The sequence below is a fragment of the Alexandromys fortis genome, unplaced genomic scaffold (assembly GCF_014885135.2).
Source record: "Alexandromys fortis isolate MF-2015 unplaced genomic scaffold, M_Fortis_MF-2015_v1.1 scaffold_22, whole genome shotgun sequence".
Lineage (NCBI taxonomy): Eukaryota > Metazoa > Chordata > Mammalia > Rodentia > Cricetidae > Alexandromys > Alexandromys fortis.
The window spans coordinates 8,520,820-8,539,573 of record NW_026067900.1 but is presented as its reverse complement, the minus strand read 5'-3'; the positions used below and the strand labels follow the sequence as shown (position 1 = coordinate 8,539,573).

Sequence of the window (18,754 nt, the reverse complement as noted above, 5' to 3'; positions counted from 1 at the left end):
CACTTGAGAATCAGCTGTTTCCATTGTGGCTGTGCCAGGGATTGACTGGGAACAAGAAGACAAACCAAATCTGCTTTTGCCAGGTAAGCTAAGAGCCATTGAGGATTTACACGCCAGACGCTATGCCAAAGTCCGCGTGAGCCCCATAACAACTGTGCAATGCAGGCCCATGATTCAGAGAGGAAACTGAGCCTGGGGGATCACTTGCCCACGCTCACAGCCCTGGACAGCACAAACTGGACTCAGTGGGCTGCTGACAGAAAAATGAAGGAGTGGTGGGTGGGGTGGCTCTGGGAGGAGTTATGGGGAAGTAGGGTGTGCATGGGACTGAAACATGTTATGTGGAATTCTCAAAAATATTAATAAAAATACATTTAAAATTTTGTTTTCTTAATTTTTTTTTTGAGACAGGGTTTCTCTGTATAACAGTCCTGGCTGTCCTGGAACTCGCCTTGTAGACCAGGCTGGCCCTAGACTCACTGAGATCTGCCTGCCTCTGCCTCCCAAGTGCTGGGTTAAAGGAGTGCACCACCACCACCACCCTTAATCTTTCTTTAACCACAACACTGACTCCCATTCTTGGCCGTGCTGCCCTCTTACCCCCACCCCACAAAGAACATCCACGGGCTGCTTCCTCAGGGCTGCAGGCCGAATAAAACCAAAGAATGCAAGAAGTGTTTCCATGTAAAGTGCTGGGAAACCCAACATTTTATTCACTACATCTCGGCAACTACACAAATGCGGAAACATCGGAACACTGGGAGCGTGATGACATCACCACTTGCTTTTTTTTTTTCTTTTTCTTTTTCTTTTTCTTTAGCAAACACAGCAGATGATATTGCACGGCATAAAGAGAGAACAGTATTGAAGCTCAAAAAAATTTAAAAAAAAAGGAAAGGAAAGAAAGAAACCTTAATGCAGTACAAACCAGAAGAATGCCTAACACACGACGCATTTTGTCGCTACGCACGAAAAATACAGAAGAAGCGTCAACAGAGAGAAAGACAAAGTCTCAGCAAATGACTGTGACCGGGTACAATAATCGTTTCATCTGACGCGTTGATGCAGTGTAGAAACTACCACCGTTTTCTAATTGACAGAGAAAAGGACAGTAACATTTGTCTTCTATCAAAAATCTCCTAAGCCCCTCGTGGTTAGGTGTGTAGTTAAATAATCGTGTATTTAGCTTTTCAGTTTTTTTTTTTTATTCATTGCTAAGGAAGAACTCCCCCTGCCCTTGGAAGACTTTCTACTCTACTGATCTTCTATTTAATTTTTACCTGATGATTGTCTTAGGCACCCTCCTTATATAATAAACCATCAAGCTAACTTGAACAGGGAAACTGAGTCACACTCCTCTTCCAATAGCTGAGGTCAAACGTGTGCTGAAAATAGAAAAAGGGGAAGGGACAGGTCTCGGTGAGTGACAGATGGGCTGGTTCTTGGGGGGGGAGACAGCAACTGAGGGGGGGCAAGGCATGAAACAGCTAGCAAAACAAGTGGAAGGCAGTGGTTTCAAGTTTATTCTTCTTATTAATTGTCAGTTGGTTCAGACGGCAATTCAAAAATGAGCCCAAAATGATTATGAAATAAATGCAGAACATCCTAGAAAAATAATCAACGCTAACATAGAAATAGAAGTGTGACCTTATAGAGATAATGCTGCTTTGAAGTTCACTGCCAACCTTTCAAAACCTTCTGTCAGCATCGTGACCCCCCGGGGCACTGACGCCTGGGCTGAGAGTGGACTTATTACCGATTCACATACACAATCAGTATAAAAAAGTTCCTCTTGACCAGAAACCTGGACCCTCCCCTCTCCTTCCCTACCCCAAACACACCTGCGAAAGAAAAGAAGGCCAAATGTCTGCGTTGAGGGGGATGTTGGGGACACCAATGCGTCTAAGCAACCTACCACATCAGGAAAGCGGACTGACAGAGCCATGGCGCCTGTGAGGGCCGCCCTGGTCCTCGAGGGTTCTGTATGTGCTGATCAAGGACCAGACCCGCCTTGGCTAAGGAGCCTGGCCAAGGCTCATGTCTAGGAGATGGAAAGTGAGAAAACATAAAAAAAAAAGTCTTCCCCCAGGATCCCTAGAGTCCTTCCCTAGAGTATCTGGGTAGGGTACACATAAGAAGGCAAGGATGGGGCAGCTGTGGGGAGCAGGGGTGTGGCGCTCTTACTGTATTTCCTAAATCAGGGTGGTCATTAAGCCAAGTGAGCTTGTTTTGCTTCTTGCAGGGGCTGCTGGGAAATTAGTGGCCCCCAGTCCCGTCTTTTTTCTTAAAGACAGCTTGGTGGGAAGGTTGTCTTGGTGGAGAGGCTGTCACCCAGAAAGGCAGAAACAATAGCATTGAGAGAGTTTCCAGATTCAAGTTAGCTTGTCTCTTTCGGTTTTTATACTTTGACTTCTTATTCCCATGCCTGGATAGCTAAAAACGAACAGAAGCAGGGTGGAGCAAAGAATCCCACAGATGCAGATACTGTGAGACTTCGGGGAAGGTCTTAAGCTCTTTGAAGTTTCAGGTCTTACCTGCAAAATAATTTTTTTCTTCTGAAAAATAATAATAAATTAAAGAGAAACCGCAGGTAATGCCTTCCATCGTTCTACCTTGGTACACTCATTTGGCATGTACACGTTCTCGAGGGGGAGCTGGCAGTATTGAGAGCACACGCGGTGTGCTCGACAGGAACAAACTAAAGCGAACACTCCGAAGGCAAGAGAGGCTTTCTCCAGCTTAGCATCAAGAACAAAAGAGATTGTAACATAAAGTTTTGGCCATTTCATTGTACTATATACACCGTAAAAACTACAAGTCATAAATTAACGAAGTGATTAAATAAGTTCATATAAAATGTAATTAAATTAAAACAAATCACAGCACATTATAGAGAAAAATAGGAACCAGTTTCACAAAAAGATTATATATATATATATAATTTTTTTTTTACCCTGTGGAAACAAATTTTCTACAAAACACAAACTTTCATAAGTAATGATCAAAATGAAAATCATTTCTTATTCCATTCTTGCATTTTTACACAACCCTTAACTTTTAACCCACTTGGGGAACATTCCCAAAAATTAACTCTTCCTTGAGCAACTGAGAAGTCCAGCCAAGAAAACAAACCCCAAACCAAAGTGGGAGGGGAGAGGGAACACCCAAACACACAGCTACAAAATAAATAAGAATTATAAAGGTTTTTTTTTCTTTAAAGTAACCTTAACAATTAACAAACTAGTAAGTTCTGCCTTATCACATAGACTCTCTATACAACATAACCCTAACGTTTTATTACTATGAGGTATTTGAAGGAATTGGTAAAAGTGACGCACGGCCTGCCTGGGGAAGGGACTCCGGGAAGGGGTGGGGAGGGCTTCAGGGAGAAGTAAGGAGGAGCTTTGGTTTATCAGCAAGAATTGGGGGTGGGGGAAGTCATCCTTTGGTATCAAAGAAAGTTTCATTGCATGGTTGCGCAGAAAAAGCACCACGGTGAATAATTATTCTTTTTTTTTTTTTTCATTAGTGGCCTTTCTAAGAGGCTGAGGTATTCAAAGAGTATAAGGTGAGAGAGGTTAACAGCGGTTTAACACTTTGGTTCAAGCAAGGCACTCGTCCTAGGAGTTTACAAACTTTGCAACGTGTTTGCCTAGAGATTTCCAGAAGTAGCAGGAATAAGAGCAGGCGTTCCTAATGTCGGTGTTCTTGGTCTCGTGTTGTTAGTAAGAATGAAGACAACTTTACACACTGAGTGAAGAGGGAGAAGGCGGGGGAAGGGGCGGGGCGGAGTTCCCTCTGCAGACCATGGCCGTGCATGAAAATATCTTTGGTATTCTTTGGTATATCAATGTGATTAAAATCACCAATGGAAATTGAGTGAGGTAGCGTCTTTGGTTCACACTATAAATAGTAGATCTTTACACTTTTTTTCTTTTTCTTTCTTTTTTTCTTTTTTTTCATTTTTTTTAAATCTTTTTTTTTTTTTTTTTTTTTAAACACATGGAAGTAGCTATTTCTTACCTTCTGCTTCTTTGTCCACACTATTTGGGGAGTAGTTACCCAATGCACTGTAGAGCAAACCCACACCACAGTAATAACCCAGAAGGCCAAGTGCATCCCCCAAACGGCCTCTGGTATTTGAATGCACCCTAAACAACTAGATAGAAAAGGGAGCCGTGCTTTCTCTTTGTTTGCTAAATGCATAGTTTCATCCTGTCTGTACAAAGGAGGGAGGACGGACCGGACCGTAAGGAAAGTGTCCTTAGACTCTTTGGTATAGCAAAGTTACAGTTAACCTGCCAAGACGGTTCTTCACCTGGGGGAGCAATGGGAGAGGGCTGAGTCCAAATGTAGCCATTGCTTTCATGTTGTTCTGGGAAAATAATTACGTGTTTCTGGGGGACCGAGGAGCGTGACGAGTGGCAAGTTAGTTCTGTTAGAACCTGTGGATCTCCCCATACATTTTCTTTGGTCTTTGGAATGCTCAGAGACAGGAGTACTCAGCCCGGGGCATCCAGAATTCCTCTACCTGGACAGTTACTGAGATCCAAGTTTTATAAAGTCTCCAGACTCCAAACATTCCTGCTGGCTTTCAGCAAAAGCTTCCTGTTATTTGAGGACCTGAATGACATATGGCCAAAAACACAAAACAAAACAAAACAAAACAAAAAAAAAAAAACAAAGAAAGAAAGGAAAGAGAGGAAGAAAGTAGGAAGGTGTTTGAAGTTGAAGTCTGGTTCTGTTTGCATGGTGGGTAGTGATGAGGGACAAGCTCTTGAGGGGACGGTGTGAAAGGACTGAGAGATGACAAGATCTGCTCTGGAGAACATGAGCAGAGCCATAAAACAGGAATGGAAACATGACCTCTGAACGCTGATTCTGAAGCAAAGGAAGAGCTGTTCCTACAGGGTGTGGGAAGGTATTGCTTAGGAAAGCTGAGTGTATCTGCTACGGTTTCTAAGAAGCAAAAGTTTGGAGTATGCTCGGTCAAGTAAGAAAATTGCTCTTCAGGCTCTGACTTGTGCCCTTGTTTACGAGAAAATATATCTCTAGGCCCTGAAATTGTGTAATTGGTGCAAATTTAATGCTGGTATGAAGTCATCTTTGGTGTCAGCAAGTAGGGTAACTGGTTATTTCTCAGATAACCATCATGGTGGGATTTTTAAAACGTAGTCATATTTTTTTTTTTTGAAGACTGTGCCTCCACAGTACCAAAATGATTGGCTTGAAAAAATTGAAACATGCAGTTGGGTTAATCATGGAAGTAACACGGTAAAAGCCAAGCTAAGTCTCAGGTTGAGTGAATCTTTTTTTTCTTTTCTATTTTTTTTTCTTGGAGTATTTAAAGTTGGTAAGACTGCGTAGACACAATTAGGTTTCCCCTGAATTTTTAATACCCTTGTTTTAAGTAAATAAGGCTATGCCCCCTCTTAAATTATAAATGTACTCCCCAGCTCACTCCACTATGAAGAGAGAAAACAATATTTCTATTTTTAGCTTTTGTTTATGCTACTGAAAACTTTGGCAAATCTCGAAGGGTGGCAATTTACTGGTTATTCATGATTGAACTAGAATTGTGCCATATTTAGAAGAAAAACTTTCAAGTTGCAATCTTGGGTGAACTTTTAAAAAACACTACGACAAAACAGCAAGGCGCCTGCTGATTTCCTTTGCACAATCGCCAGCGAACGGAAAGGAGACCGATGGTTCGCTGGTTGGCTTAGGCGCCTCTCTCTGGGGGCCGACCCTTGGCCCCCAGGAGTGAGATTTTGTGTTATATAATTTTTACATTTTAAAATTCGTTTGGCATTTTAGTGAATTTCAATGGACAGCTTACTATTAGCATAGCTTTCGGTGTTACGTATCTAACTGGGTGTGATATTAACTGAGGGTACCCCATTCCTGACTTCCCTGTGCAGCGACTGTCTGCTCACATCAGTTGTAGTTTGGCCGAGTTCAGACAGAGTGTTTCTGAGTGGCAAATGATTTCTAGAACGTTGTGTTTGCTTCCTGCCTTGGTCTGTGCAGCCCCAGTTAAATGATTTGGAAAAAGTCAAAATTTAAAACTTTGATTAGAAAGCTTAGGTTTTAATTGAGGTCCCTGCCAGAGAGGAGAAGCCATGAGATAAAATTCCAGGGTTTTTATAGCGAAAAGGAATGTAAATGCTTTGGATGCTATGCTTAGTAAAATGCATCTGTTAATTCTGAAAGAACCAAGTCTTGTGTGAGGCTGGCGCTCTGGCTTTTTCTATGCAGGCCTCCTCTGCTCCCGCTTCTCAGAGGCACCTGTTGTTTTCCTGACGTCTGCCTGATACTGCATCTGAAACCGACAATCAAGTTAGTCCAATTGCTTCTTTAGGATGGCTACACAATACAGGATAACTAATTGTTATTAATATTGATCTGCTGTCTTCATTAGTGTTTAGGAAGAATTTAAAAATAAGCATTTGGTGCTAAGTACATAAAGCAATTTAAACAAAATTAGTCTAGGTTTTTTTTTTTTTAAGGAGGGCTTTTCTAAAAATGATCACTTTAGACAATTTTTAAAATTTAGTTATCTTCCTGTTAAGCTTAGTTTCTTAGTGTTTCTACGGGAACCTACTCTGAAAGGGTCCTCACATCGTCTTGGCTATGAGTAGATTATGCATTTTGTCTTCTCTCTATGTCGGTGACATTTCCAGATCCCATGTGCACCGCGCCGCTCTCTCTGCCCTGGTGGTAACTGCTTCCCTGAAGCTACATTCTTCCTTGCCAGTCTGAAAACTCACATCTCAAATGCTTCAAGAGTCATACATAATAGTCCTGAATCTACGTGACATGTGGATTACAGCTAGGTCAGTTCATACGTATAACTTTACATAGTATCTTGTGTAAAAATAGCTTTGGTTATTAAAATCATTGCAATAAAATACCTGCACTATAATATTGTGTGTTCTTTGGTACCTGGGTGATATTTTTTTTTTAATGGATGGACTCTTGTTTCATTTTTTTTTAAAAAATATCTGAACATTTCTTAACAAACAAAGAGAGTGCACTGGTTTAGGCGCCATTCAAATTTTCTTTGCTGGGTTTGAATCCGCATTTAGGTTGTGGGCCTGGCAGGTTCAAACACTAGGCTAGATGAGAGAAATCACACCTTCCATCCAATGAATCTAGAAATCCCACACTGTGTTGGTCACACTCCTCTGGTGCAACCCTTCCTGAAGACCAGCCCTGCCTGAGTCCCTAACCACTGGTGGTGGCGGATGGGTGTGCGGATCTCCGCACACCCACCAACACAAGATATTGAGACACTATACACCTTCGTGGCGTGGTGGGAGAGATGAGAATGTCTGATCTTAAAAGACGACCGCTCGACGGCTCAGACATTACTGTGCTTCGAGCCATGGAGCAGCCACGCACAGTGAGGTGCTCGGGTTGAAGGCGTGAGATCCGATGTTTTTCGATCATCGTTTTTCTTGCCAAGTCTTGCCCCGCTGAAGTATGTCTCTCGGAACAAAGTCAGAATGCAGGTGAGCTTCAGTCTTTGGTTTCTTTGGACTATAAATACCACTTTTATTTCTTCAAATATTTCTAAGTATAAACCTGCTATCTTGAGGTCCTGGTCTTTAAAAACTTTTTTTTTTAATTAAATTTAAAGCTTTTCCACCGAGGTTCGAGTCCGTGGTTCTTCCTTCATGCTTTGGTACAAGTGCTTGATGACGACGATGAGTTGCCTGAGCTGGAGCTGCCCTCGTCCTGCCACTTGTCCAGACTCCTCCTCCTCGCATTCATGAAGAAGTTGCTGACAGTGCTCAGCTCCAACCCCAGCTGCTGGGAGATGGTGATTTGTAATTCTTTGGACGGACGCTTATTTTCCTTGAATATTGCATGTAGAGTTCGACGTTGAACGTCTGTGAAGACCAGCCTGGGCTTTTTGGGGGTGTTGCCTCTATCCTTGCCGTGTTCTTGCTCTTTCCTTTTGCAAGCTGCAAAGAAAGATGGAAGATGTTTAGAACGAAGTCCCTGGGGAGGGGGGGAGGCTTGGCCAGCCTTTCCTCGTAACCTGCTTTTTGGTCTGCTGAGCCCTGACTAAAGTACCAAGGACGGCTGGGAAGAAGTGTAATAGAAGTACGGAGAGCTGAAGTATAGCTGGAATTTTGTACACTGTGGGTGGGTCCCGGCATCGGTCAGTTTCTGCACTCTGTCTTTGGTAGGCCAGGTAGTTCCACCAGGCCTCTGGCTAAGTGAACTGGTAGGTTTGAGTTTTTCTTCTAAAAGGACATTTAATTCTTTAAAAATTATATGTGTGTCTGTGTCTGGGTATGTACACATGAGTACAGGTGCCAATGGAGGCAAGGCGAGGGCATCAGATCCCCTGGAGCTGGAGTGGTCAATCCACTTGACACAGGTTCTGGGAACCGAACTTGGGTTCTTTGGAAGACCAGCCAATGTTCTCGACCACTTAGCTGTTTCTTTAGCTCCTAATTTGAATATCAGGGTTTTTTTTATTTTTAAAATTATATTTATTTATTTGTGTGTGTGTGTGTGTGTGTGTGTGTGTGTGTGTAACTCCACCACACTCGGCTAAGCTCACCCTTCCCCCACAGTCGTAATTCTCTACGGGGCTCTCCATCTCCTCCCAGTGTGTAAATCTCTGAAACACCAAGGCTGTCTCCCACAAACCCTGAGCAGAGACAGAAGCCAGGTGACAATATCTGTAGGGAAGACCTAAAGTTAGGCAGTGGCAACTGAGGCGTGGGACGCACTTCTCAAGAGGTGGAATTCAGAGGACATCCTGACAACCTGGCCGGGGTGGGGGTGGGGGTGGGGGTGGGGTGGGGCGGGTGGCAGGGGAGTGGTGAGCTAAGGAGGAAAAGTTTAAAATAGTCCGGGTTTCTGGTTAGATGGTGGGGCACATAAAACGGAGTTTTATGAGGCTGTAATTACTTGTATGTAGGACAGAGAGTGTTGGAAGTGCTGGCTGGGCACTCTGCTAAAGATCTCCGATAGGCAGTTGTCCAGTAGACAGCAGGATGTATGGAGCCTGGAGCTCCGGGGAGAGGTCTGAGCGAGAAAGCCAGCGTTGGAAGTCATTAGGGCTCCAGGTGATAAATTATACAACACACGCTTATGGAAAAGTAAATAACAATATTGGGCAAAGTCTCAACTTATCTCTCACTCAAAAGGCAGAGCTAAGGAAAATCTCCACAGAGACGTCCATCTTCCAGTGAACCAGGAAGCACATTGGAAGGACATTAAGAGGTCCTGGGTACTTGGCAGGATTCTGTGGACTGAAGATACCCACAGCCAGTGTTTTCCAAGTGGCATCAGAGCTGCAAGAACCTCTTCCACTGAGGTTCTGTGAAAGGAAGGTTTACAGGTCAAGAGCACTTAGAGAAGAACCCTTACCCACAGAGTCTCTTCCCCAAGACTCACAATGTACGCTAGCCTATCTGTTTCTCAGAGCCATTCGACCCAAACCCTCTGTGGTGGAGTATGTCTAATCATAAATCATATGCTACCCATCAGGGGGACATGGGTCAGTATATTTTGCCCCGGGGTTTCAAGAGCTGTAGATATTGCAAGGTCAGAGACTGGGAGGTGCACTGGGACCTGGCTAGCCTCTTACCGCCCCCTCTCACTAGGGCATCCTGAGAAGTGCAGGCTGGAAGGGGAGCTTAGAGCCTGTGGGGTTATTAGAGATGGTACCTGTAAGTGTGCGTGCTTATATCTACAGAGAACATAGCAAGTGTCAGAATTGCCAAATACGAAGGTCGTGGTACCAATAGAACAGAGAACAGACAAGCTCGCGTGGACTCATGAGGTTACCAGAGGAGAAGAGAACCAACCGGCCGAGATAAAGTCATACTTCTGGAAGCTTATGTAGAATTATAACTGTTAGAGTCCTTGAGAGACCATATGAATGAGAGAAATGCTTTGGGAGACATTGCGGCATAGAGACAACCCAGGTCAAAGCAGGAAAACTGCAGCTAGGGGTCTGAGTCGCCACACATGCATGGGGGGGGGGGGGCATGAACCAGGAACAAGGGGCCAGGGACACTGCAGTGCAGGGAAGTACTCCCGTAGGAAGGCACACGCCAGACAGACACAGGCGGTGGGACGGGGGCAGAACTGGGTTTGGGGGTTACTGAAGATACACGAAGTCCCAGTTTGAGTCCCCTCCAGGAAGGAGGCAAGCCAACGTGCCTTCAGGATTCTGTGGGAAATTGAGGTGGGAGATGCCTCAGCCACACGGGTAGCTTTGATCTTCAGGGGTGTGGCCTTGAAGTACTCATATGAGCACTGTGCAGGAGGCGGAAGTAGGCATGGATTGTGCACGTTGGGAAGTCATGTTCAGGTAGCACACATCTGTAATTACAGCACTCAGGGAACGGAGGTCGGAGGAGTGGGAGTTCACGGTGGGGAAAGGCCAGAGGCGTAATGGCTGGGGTCTTGCTTTGCCTACAATATGCGAAGCAGAGCCAAACATGTTTTGAAAAATATGAGTCTTCTGTGAACAGAGTTGTGAGGTCAGGCCAGTTTGGAGACACTAAATGATCAAGTGTGGCTGTTATTTAATTCGGATGCCACCACTACCCCAAGCCTGTAACATGGGAATGTGCCCAGCTCACGCTGTCAGGAAGCCCTCTCTGCAGGGAATTTTAGGACTTGTTTCCCTTGGAGGAGTACTTCTCAATGTGGTTGGCTGCCCTTGAGCTGGTCTATGAGCTGTCGCTGACCTATGAGATCACAGGAGGAAACTGGGAGTGGCCAGGAAGGACCGTTTATAGATGCTTGACATTGTTGGGATATTCAAGCATGAGTGTGTTGAGTGTGCTCCTTCCAGTTTATTTTTTCCCATATTCTAGAACTGCAGGGATAAGACACACGCAGTTCCTTACTACCTAGACTTTAAGGCGCTTTTCCCTGGAACACATTTTATGAGCATGATGTGTAACAGCACCCCAGAACTAGCTCCGGGCCTGTGTCTTAACACCACCTTGTCTATTTTCCTTCCTTAAGGACCCAAAGCCCTATCGAGCCTGGAAAGTGTTGACTGATGGGGCTGGGAGCTGGCTCAGCATTAAGAGCTCCTAGTGCTCTGGCAGGGGCTGGGAGCTGGCTCTCAACTCACATCCGTTGGCTCACAGTTGCCTCTAACTCCATCTCCAGGAGATCGGATACCGGCTTTGGGCCTCTGCAGGCACCGTACTCGAGCGTGTCTACCCACACAAGACACACACACAAACACATACATTAAACATAAAGTAAGTCTGAAGTGTTGGCTGAGTTGTGTAAAAGTTTACCAGGAATCTGTCTGGGAATCTGTGGGCATGGATATCTTGGCCTGGGGGACATTTACAAAGTCAGATGGGGAGCCAGGCGATGGGGGCGCATGCCTTTAATCCCAGCACTTGGGAGTTCAACGCCAGCCTGGTTTACAAGAGCTAGTTCCAGGACAGGTACCAAAGCTCCACAGAGAAACTCTGTCTCGAAAAACAAAAAATAAAACAAAACAAAACAAAGCCAGATGGACATGGAATACTTGTTAGATAAACCTGGTCTCAGAAGATACAGTGGCTAGTCCTGGGCCACTAAAGATGCAATTCTGTGCAGGTCCCTTATTGTTCTTTTAGCCTAATGTCCCTGTTTACAGTGGGTTTCTTACTTCCCAGGATGATAATCAGGTTTTTTTTTTTTTGTTTTTGTTTTTGTTTTTTCGAGACAGGGTTTCTCTGTGTCTTTGGAGCCTGTCCTGGAACTAGCTCTTGTAGACCAGGCTGGTCTCGAACTCACAGAGATCCGCCTGCCTCTGCCTCCCAAGTGCTGGAATTAAAGGCATGTGCCGCCACCGCCTGACTCCTTCCTCCTTTAGTCAGCGTGCTAGACACTACGCTCACGTCTTTGCTGACCTGAGCTTCTGTTATGAACCCGACAGACCCTGGAGACCTCTTTCACTGAGCAGAGAGCATGGCAAGGCCTCTGAGGACCCTGGGACTACCACTCAGAGCTGAAGCTCCTCTTCTGCTTCCCAAAGTCTATTATGACCTTAATTAAATAATGTCCAAGGTCATCCTTCTCTCCGTCGGGTGGTTAGCTCCTCCAATGACTTCCATTGTACCATCTATGACCTGTATGGATTTTCAATTTCTTGTTCTTATTGTTTGCTTGTTTGTTTGGGACAGGATTTAATTTCTTAGGCTGATCTGGGACTCACCGTGTAACCGAGAGCGAGGATTGGAGATCCTCCTGCTTCTTTCTACCTTTCAAGTTTGGGGTTCCCAGGAATATGTGCCACCACATCCCATTTGTGTAGTTCTGGGGATCGATCCTAGCTTCATGCATGCCACAAAAGCACTTTGCCCACTGACTGCATCCCCAGACTCCTTTGCGGTTTTTGGAGAAGAGCAAATAAGCCCTGAGTCGTGTGGTACACACCTACAATCTGTCCAAGGCCACACTGGGCCACAAAGGGAGATCCTGTCCTCCTCCAATGAACGAATAACAATGGCAACAACAAAATAAGCCAACCACAGCTCTGCAATCAGCTAGTCCGGATTCAATCTCATGCAGATGAAGGTGGTAAGGCAACCGCTTGCTCCACATGAATCATGAATACAATATAATGACAAGCACCACAGGCTCCATTAACAGCTCAACATTGTGTCTTCTAGACTGCTGAGCCATTAAAAATAGAGGCTGGAGGGATGAGTCAGCAGTTGAAGGCACACGCTGCTCTTGTAGGGGACCTGAGTTTGATTCCCAGAGCCCGTGTCAGGTGGCTCACCTCTGTACGTTTACCTCTGGGGCACTTGTAAGCTTTGCTAGGAGGCAACTGCACGCATGCACACCTACACATAGACATCCACATAAATCTAATTAAAAGTAGTCAAACCAAATCTTAAAGTATCTGTGCACACACACATGCGTTACCGTGTGTCCTAGCTCTTTGAAGCTGAGTTTCTACTTTTGCATTACAGTTGTAGACCGACTGTTTGAATGAGTTGGTTGGTGTCCTTAATATATCTGTCCCAGGGTTGGCTAGAACACAGCAGAGTTGTGGATAGGGAGAAGCTCTCTTTCAGGGTGTATGTGCTGTAAATTCAGAGGGGTCTGGGAGGGCCCATTGCAAGAAAAGCACGCCTGTGCCAGAAGCCTCAATTCTGCTGCAGAGCTAAGAAAATCCTTCTGGCAACCTGAGCCAAGTTCTTCCAGGGAAAAAGTGAAATGTAGCTCCGTTACCTGATAATACCAACAACCACTATGACCTTGGGGCATGGCAGGCAGGGCGGAGCCTGTCACATACTGACAGATCTCTGTGTAAGGTATGGACAGCTTGAGCCCAGCCTGGTGGCACACGCCTGGAAAGACAGACAACACTTAGGAAGTTGGGTTGTGGGGATCGTTGAGGGCGGCAGGCCCAGGCTACATTACAAGATCCTGTCTCAACCCTCTCCCCAACCCAGAAAAGAATGAACTCAAGAAGTATGAGTTGAACTGCCATCTCTTGGATCCGCTGGTCAGCCTCTCTGTTCCCTAGTCCCCGTCTCACTGTTCACGTATCTCAACCTCAGCCTTAGTCCTGTAAGCAGAGAGGAGCATGACGTGGGGCATACTAGGAAAAGAAGCCCTTTTAGCATCCACGTGGAAGAGGAGAGATGGGGAAACTGAGGATTTTATGTCCACATACATACACATAATTTAAAAATATTAAAAAAACCCTTCTATCACTGGGAGTTCAGTAATTGGTGTGGTTCTAAGTTACGATGTTTGTTCTACAAGTCAGTTAAGATATACAGCTGACCTGATGGACCACATGCTTACTTTGCATTTTAGCTCATGTAGGCCTATTGTGAATTGTAAAATTTATTGATTCACTTTTTATAATTAGTACTATATATTTTGTAGTAGTCATAAAAGTGATACACACACATGTATATATCTATACAGAACTATAAAAACTACACTGTCCTGGGAAGGGAGATGACTCAGCAGGTAAGAACTTTTGCTCTACAAGCATGGGGACCTGAGTTTGAATCCCCAACACTCACGCAAAAAGATGGATGTAACAGTATATGCCTGTAACCCCAGTGCTGTGGAGGCAAGGGAATTGTTGGGACTTACTAGTTGCCAGTCTAGCTCCAGGTTCAGTGAGAGACTGTCTCAAGGGAGTAAAGAGTGACGGAGCTGGGCATCTGATGTCTTCTTCTGGCCTCTGAGTACAGACAGCATGGCTGTGCACTGTTGTGTACATAAATGTATATGATATATACGCAAAAGTTTTTAATTAAAATAATCTCCTATAGTTAATTTCAAACAAGTGAAGTCTGCCTTGTTTGTATTTCTGGAAAGACGCCTTTATATCCACATTGCAAATGTCTATAATATGCCAATAATGCGCACGAAAAATTAACTTCACCGAAGTCTCCTGAAGCACAAGAAGAAAGCGCAATGACTGCTCTACCTCAGTGTCCAAGCATCTTGATACTCGGACCTCAACACTCTTCATCTTTCTCTCCTATTGCCCACCCACTCACTGCCCACCACGTCCACCACACCCACCATGTCTACCACGCCCACCATACCCACCATGCCCGCGGCACTGCTTGGAGGCTGTGCCTAGATGCACTAAGCACATTCGCGCGTCTACACCTTTGTCTACACTGTTTCCTCCAGCCAGGATGCTTGTTTCCCTTCTTTCCATAGAAAGAATTCCTTATACAGCTAAGACCAAATTCCAGCATTTCCCTTTCTTCTACGCCTTCTCTGTCCCAGGGAAAACTGTTGATTCCTGTGATAACAGAGAACCTCACATCAATCTCTCCCACTAGAGTGGACACAATCTGTTATATAGAGAAGAAGAAGAACGAGGAGGAGAAGGAGGAGGAGGAGGAGGAGAGGGAGGAAAAGAAGAAAAAAGAAAGAAAGAAATAAAGAAAGAAAGAGAAAAATAAAAAGGCTAGACCACAGATTTTAACTTTTTTGTCATTCTTGTTATATAAATGAGCTTGATGTGGGCCTGTATAAAGTAGAGACACTTGAGACAAAATTTAGTATCAAATTTCTAAAATCCTTTTCCTGTGCAGTTCCCCTTGAACCAGGTCACCACTACTGAGGAGCTATTTCTAAAGTGGCACTAGAAGAATCAGCGGAGGGCTGGAGAGTCAGCTCAGTGCTCAAGAGCACACGTTGCTCTTGCAGAGGACCTGTATTTGAATCCCAGCACCCCAGTGGTGACAAAACTGTAACTCCAGTCCCCTCTGATTCACTACCCTCTTCTGGCCTCTGCAGGCACCAAGTGTACACACACACACACACACACACACACACACACACACACACGCATGCACGCGCACACATGTGCGCAGGGAAAACACTCTTACACATAAGCTAATAAAATAAATAAATCCAAAAAGAAATAAGGGAAAAGAAATCAGTAAAAGTCAGCTGAGTCCTTGTGAAGAAGGAAGTTGAGATGCCCTGAATCAGAAGGCAGTTCAAGGGCAGGCAGGGAGCAAGTGGGCAGGATGGAGCTGGAGAGGCAGAAGGTGCAGAGGAATTAAGCTGGTCTGTGACCCCCAAAGGAGTTGAGAGTAAAGTAACCACACCTGTCACAGACAGTGTGTGCAAGTTGAGGCTCCAGGCCCCAGAAGGCTAAGATACACTATGATCGGCTTTGCTAAGTCTGGAGTGTAACGATTAATATATGCCTAGTTAAGGGTACAGAAGAAAACAATTGGATTTTTTTCCCTCCTAAACAGGGTCTTTTGTAGCTTAGTTTGACCTCAAGCTTGCTATGTATCTGAAAATGAGCCAGAACTTCTGATCCTTCTGCCTGTACCTCCCAAGTGTTGGAATTACGATGTCCAGTTTGTGCACTGCTGGGGGAAAAACCCAGCACTCTACCAACAGAGCCATATCTTTAGACCAAGAATTGGAATCGTGCTTGTGGACAGCACTTATGTGGTTCAGCGGGGTTTAGAAGAAGCCAAGTGATGCAGTGGGTACGCTTGACAGAAGAGCTGAGAGTTACTCCTATCAAAAAACAGGCTTGGAAACAAACCTGCTACAGGATCAAACAAACGTTGTGTGTGTGTGTGTGTGTGTGTGTGTGTGTGTGTGCATGCGTGCATGCACACGCATACATGCGCACAATGCACACAAACACATGAGAGGAATATAATGATAATTGATAATTGGGTGTCAGACTTCTGACTGTAGCCTGAAGGATATATAAATAGGGCACGAGGAACAGCAAAAAATTCATGGGAATATTTCACAAATGTGTGGGTGCAGATATTGATATAAATTTATGATTTTACACACACACACACACACACACACACACACACAGCCATTAAGATGGCTCAAAGGGTAAATGAGCATGTCATCAAATCTGAAAACCTTAGTTTCATCTCCAGGACCCACATGGTGGAAGGAGAGAACTGGTTACTATATGTTGTCCTCTGAACTTTACCCAAGTCATATCATGTACGTATGTTCATGAGTACAAGCATATACACATAAAATAAATGAAGGTAACACAAATATAAATGTTAATGATATTCATGAATGCGTCTATGCATAGCTATGTGTATATATTCTTCCCAGCTTTACCTGAGAGAGTGGAGAAACAAAGCCATGCTAAAAGCTCATGCATACATAGTACTCAGCTCTTCTCAGTCTCTAACGCCTTATCAGCCAGCATAAGCCACGGTTCATCAGAGAAGGGGCGAATCCAAAGCTTGGAGAAAGGAGGGTACTAGATGATCTTGGAATATCTTTTTTTATGTTGGAAAGTTTTCAAAAAATAATGAGAACATGTCACAGAACATAGAAAGGGCTCACATCATCCAAGGATGTTAAAGGGACTCCCATCGGTCACATCTGGGACAGCTTGAGCTCCAAAATAATTAAAAGCAAGTAACACATTGCAAATTGTTGATTAAAAAAAGGAACGTGTGAGTCCACACCAACAGTAAACGGGTAACGGGTAAGAGAGAGAGAGAGAGAGAGAGAGAGAGAGAGAGAGAGAGAGAGAGAGAAGGCTGAGGACTGCCTGCCCAACGTGCAGAAATGCTGAGGATGGAAAGTTAGACCAGACAAAGCTCAGCAGGTGCTAAATAGATAGAGAATTCTTTTTTAAAAAAAAAAATTTTTTTTTTTGGGTTCCTGTCCTGGAACTAGCTGGAACTAGACCAGGCTGGTCTCGAACTCACAGAGACCCACCTGCCTCTGCCTCCCGAGTGCTGGGATTAAAGGCGTGCACCACCACCGCCTGGCACTAGATAGAGAATTCTGAGAAGTAGACTAATGCACTGGCTTAAAATATCACCCACGGATTTTTTTTTAAAATTGGAAGGAAGGGAAAAAGGTCCAGTGATTACACAGTAAAGGAATTAGACAAGACTTTGGGTAAAGAAAACACACTCACCAGGTAAGTGGGGAACAGACAGTTGGGGGCCTCCAGATGTGATCCTCAGAGAAGGCACACTGCCACCCATGCCGCTTTCTGGGTAAGAGAGCAGAAGCTCAATGGAACACGAGGAAACAGAAGCACACACAGGAGAACGAGCGAATTCTAAGGGGGCTGATCATAAAGGTAACTTGACCGGAGTTCAATTTCTGGGACCCACATGTTGGAAAGAGAGACCCAACTTCTACAAATTGTCCTCTGGCCTCCACGTAGGTGCTCTGGCATGCTCGCACCCCAACACATACACACATGCATACACACCTACAAACAGACAAACGAATGAATGAATGAATGAATGCAAACAAAACATAAAAATTTAAAGGAGAATTGCATTCCTCAAACGTGCAAGCTTGGTAAAAGATAGAGGAGGATGGAAGAGGAGCATTTGACGGTAAAGGAAGCAAAAGTGCTGTGGCAGCAGAATCCGAGATGGAGTTCTGTGCTGGAGAACCATGCTCTGAGGACACCACAGAGTCACCCGACAAAGTTGAGCAGTGACCGAACTTGAGAATATTCCCCCGTCCTTAGAAAAACACTTAGGTATTTTGAGGTAAGGGGCCATGATGGATGTAGCCTGCCTTCAAGGAAAATAAACCTACATGGGAAGAGAGCAAACATGAAGCAATTTGGACACTAACCACTGGTCAGTGTTCACTGGTGAGGAGGGAACCCTGATAGCCTTTGTTCTATATATCTTTGCAGATTTTCATAATCTGGAATGAGTTTCAAATGAAGATTTAAACAGCTTCTGTTCTCCTGAATGGTATTTAATGACACCGAGGCATGTTTGATTGTGAATACTCTATCAAGTTAATTTTGTAATAAAATAAAAACTTAAGGTATAGTTTATATACGACTTTTCTTTTTATTGTATTGTATTTGTGTGTGTGTGTGTGTGTGTGTGTGTGTGTGTGTGAGAGAGAGAGAGAGAGAGAGAGAGAGAGAGAGAGAGAGAGAGAGAGAGAGAGAGCAGGTAGAGGTCAGAGGAAAACTAGGGAAGTTGGTTTTCTCCTCCCACCATGAGGGTCCAGGAGATTGAACTCAGGTTATCCGACCTGTGGCAAGTGCCCATTTACACACGTGCCATTAAAAAGCTAGAAGGAAAGCATGTGGGCTCCAGAGGTCAGGGAGGACTGGAGCAAAACAGCGTCTTGTGGACGTGGCAGGACCCCTGCACTCACGCGCTCATGGCAGCTATGGCTGCCAAGAGAAAACCTGCACAAGTCCAACCAGCCAACACTCCAGCATGGCCTGGGAAGGGGTTCCCAAGCCCTCACCCCTAACTGAGGAGCT

At 44.7% G+C, this 18,754-nt stretch overlaps 1 protein-coding gene across 2 annotated transcripts in view; it reads right to left on the bottom strand.

Moving 5' to 3' along the window:
- Positions 1 to 758: 758 nt before the first annotated feature.
- The window catches only part of Onecut1 (one cut homeobox 1), a 35,414-nt gene continuing 17,418 nt past the window's right edge, over positions 759 to 18,754 (bottom strand). The window contains exons 2-3 of one of the 2 annotated variants that reach the window (XM_050125108.1): positions 17,420 to 17,497; positions 759 to 7,970 (exon numbers count right to left, since the gene is read on the bottom strand). In XM_050125108.1, coding sequence (XP_049981065.1) covers positions 7,678 to 7,970; positions 17,420 to 17,497 — 371 coding nt within the window. In that variant the 3' untranslated portion in view covers positions 759 to 7,677. The remainder of the gene's footprint in view (positions 7,971 to 17,419; positions 17,498 to 18,754) is intronic. The other variant, XM_050125118.1, reaches the window with a different exon arrangement.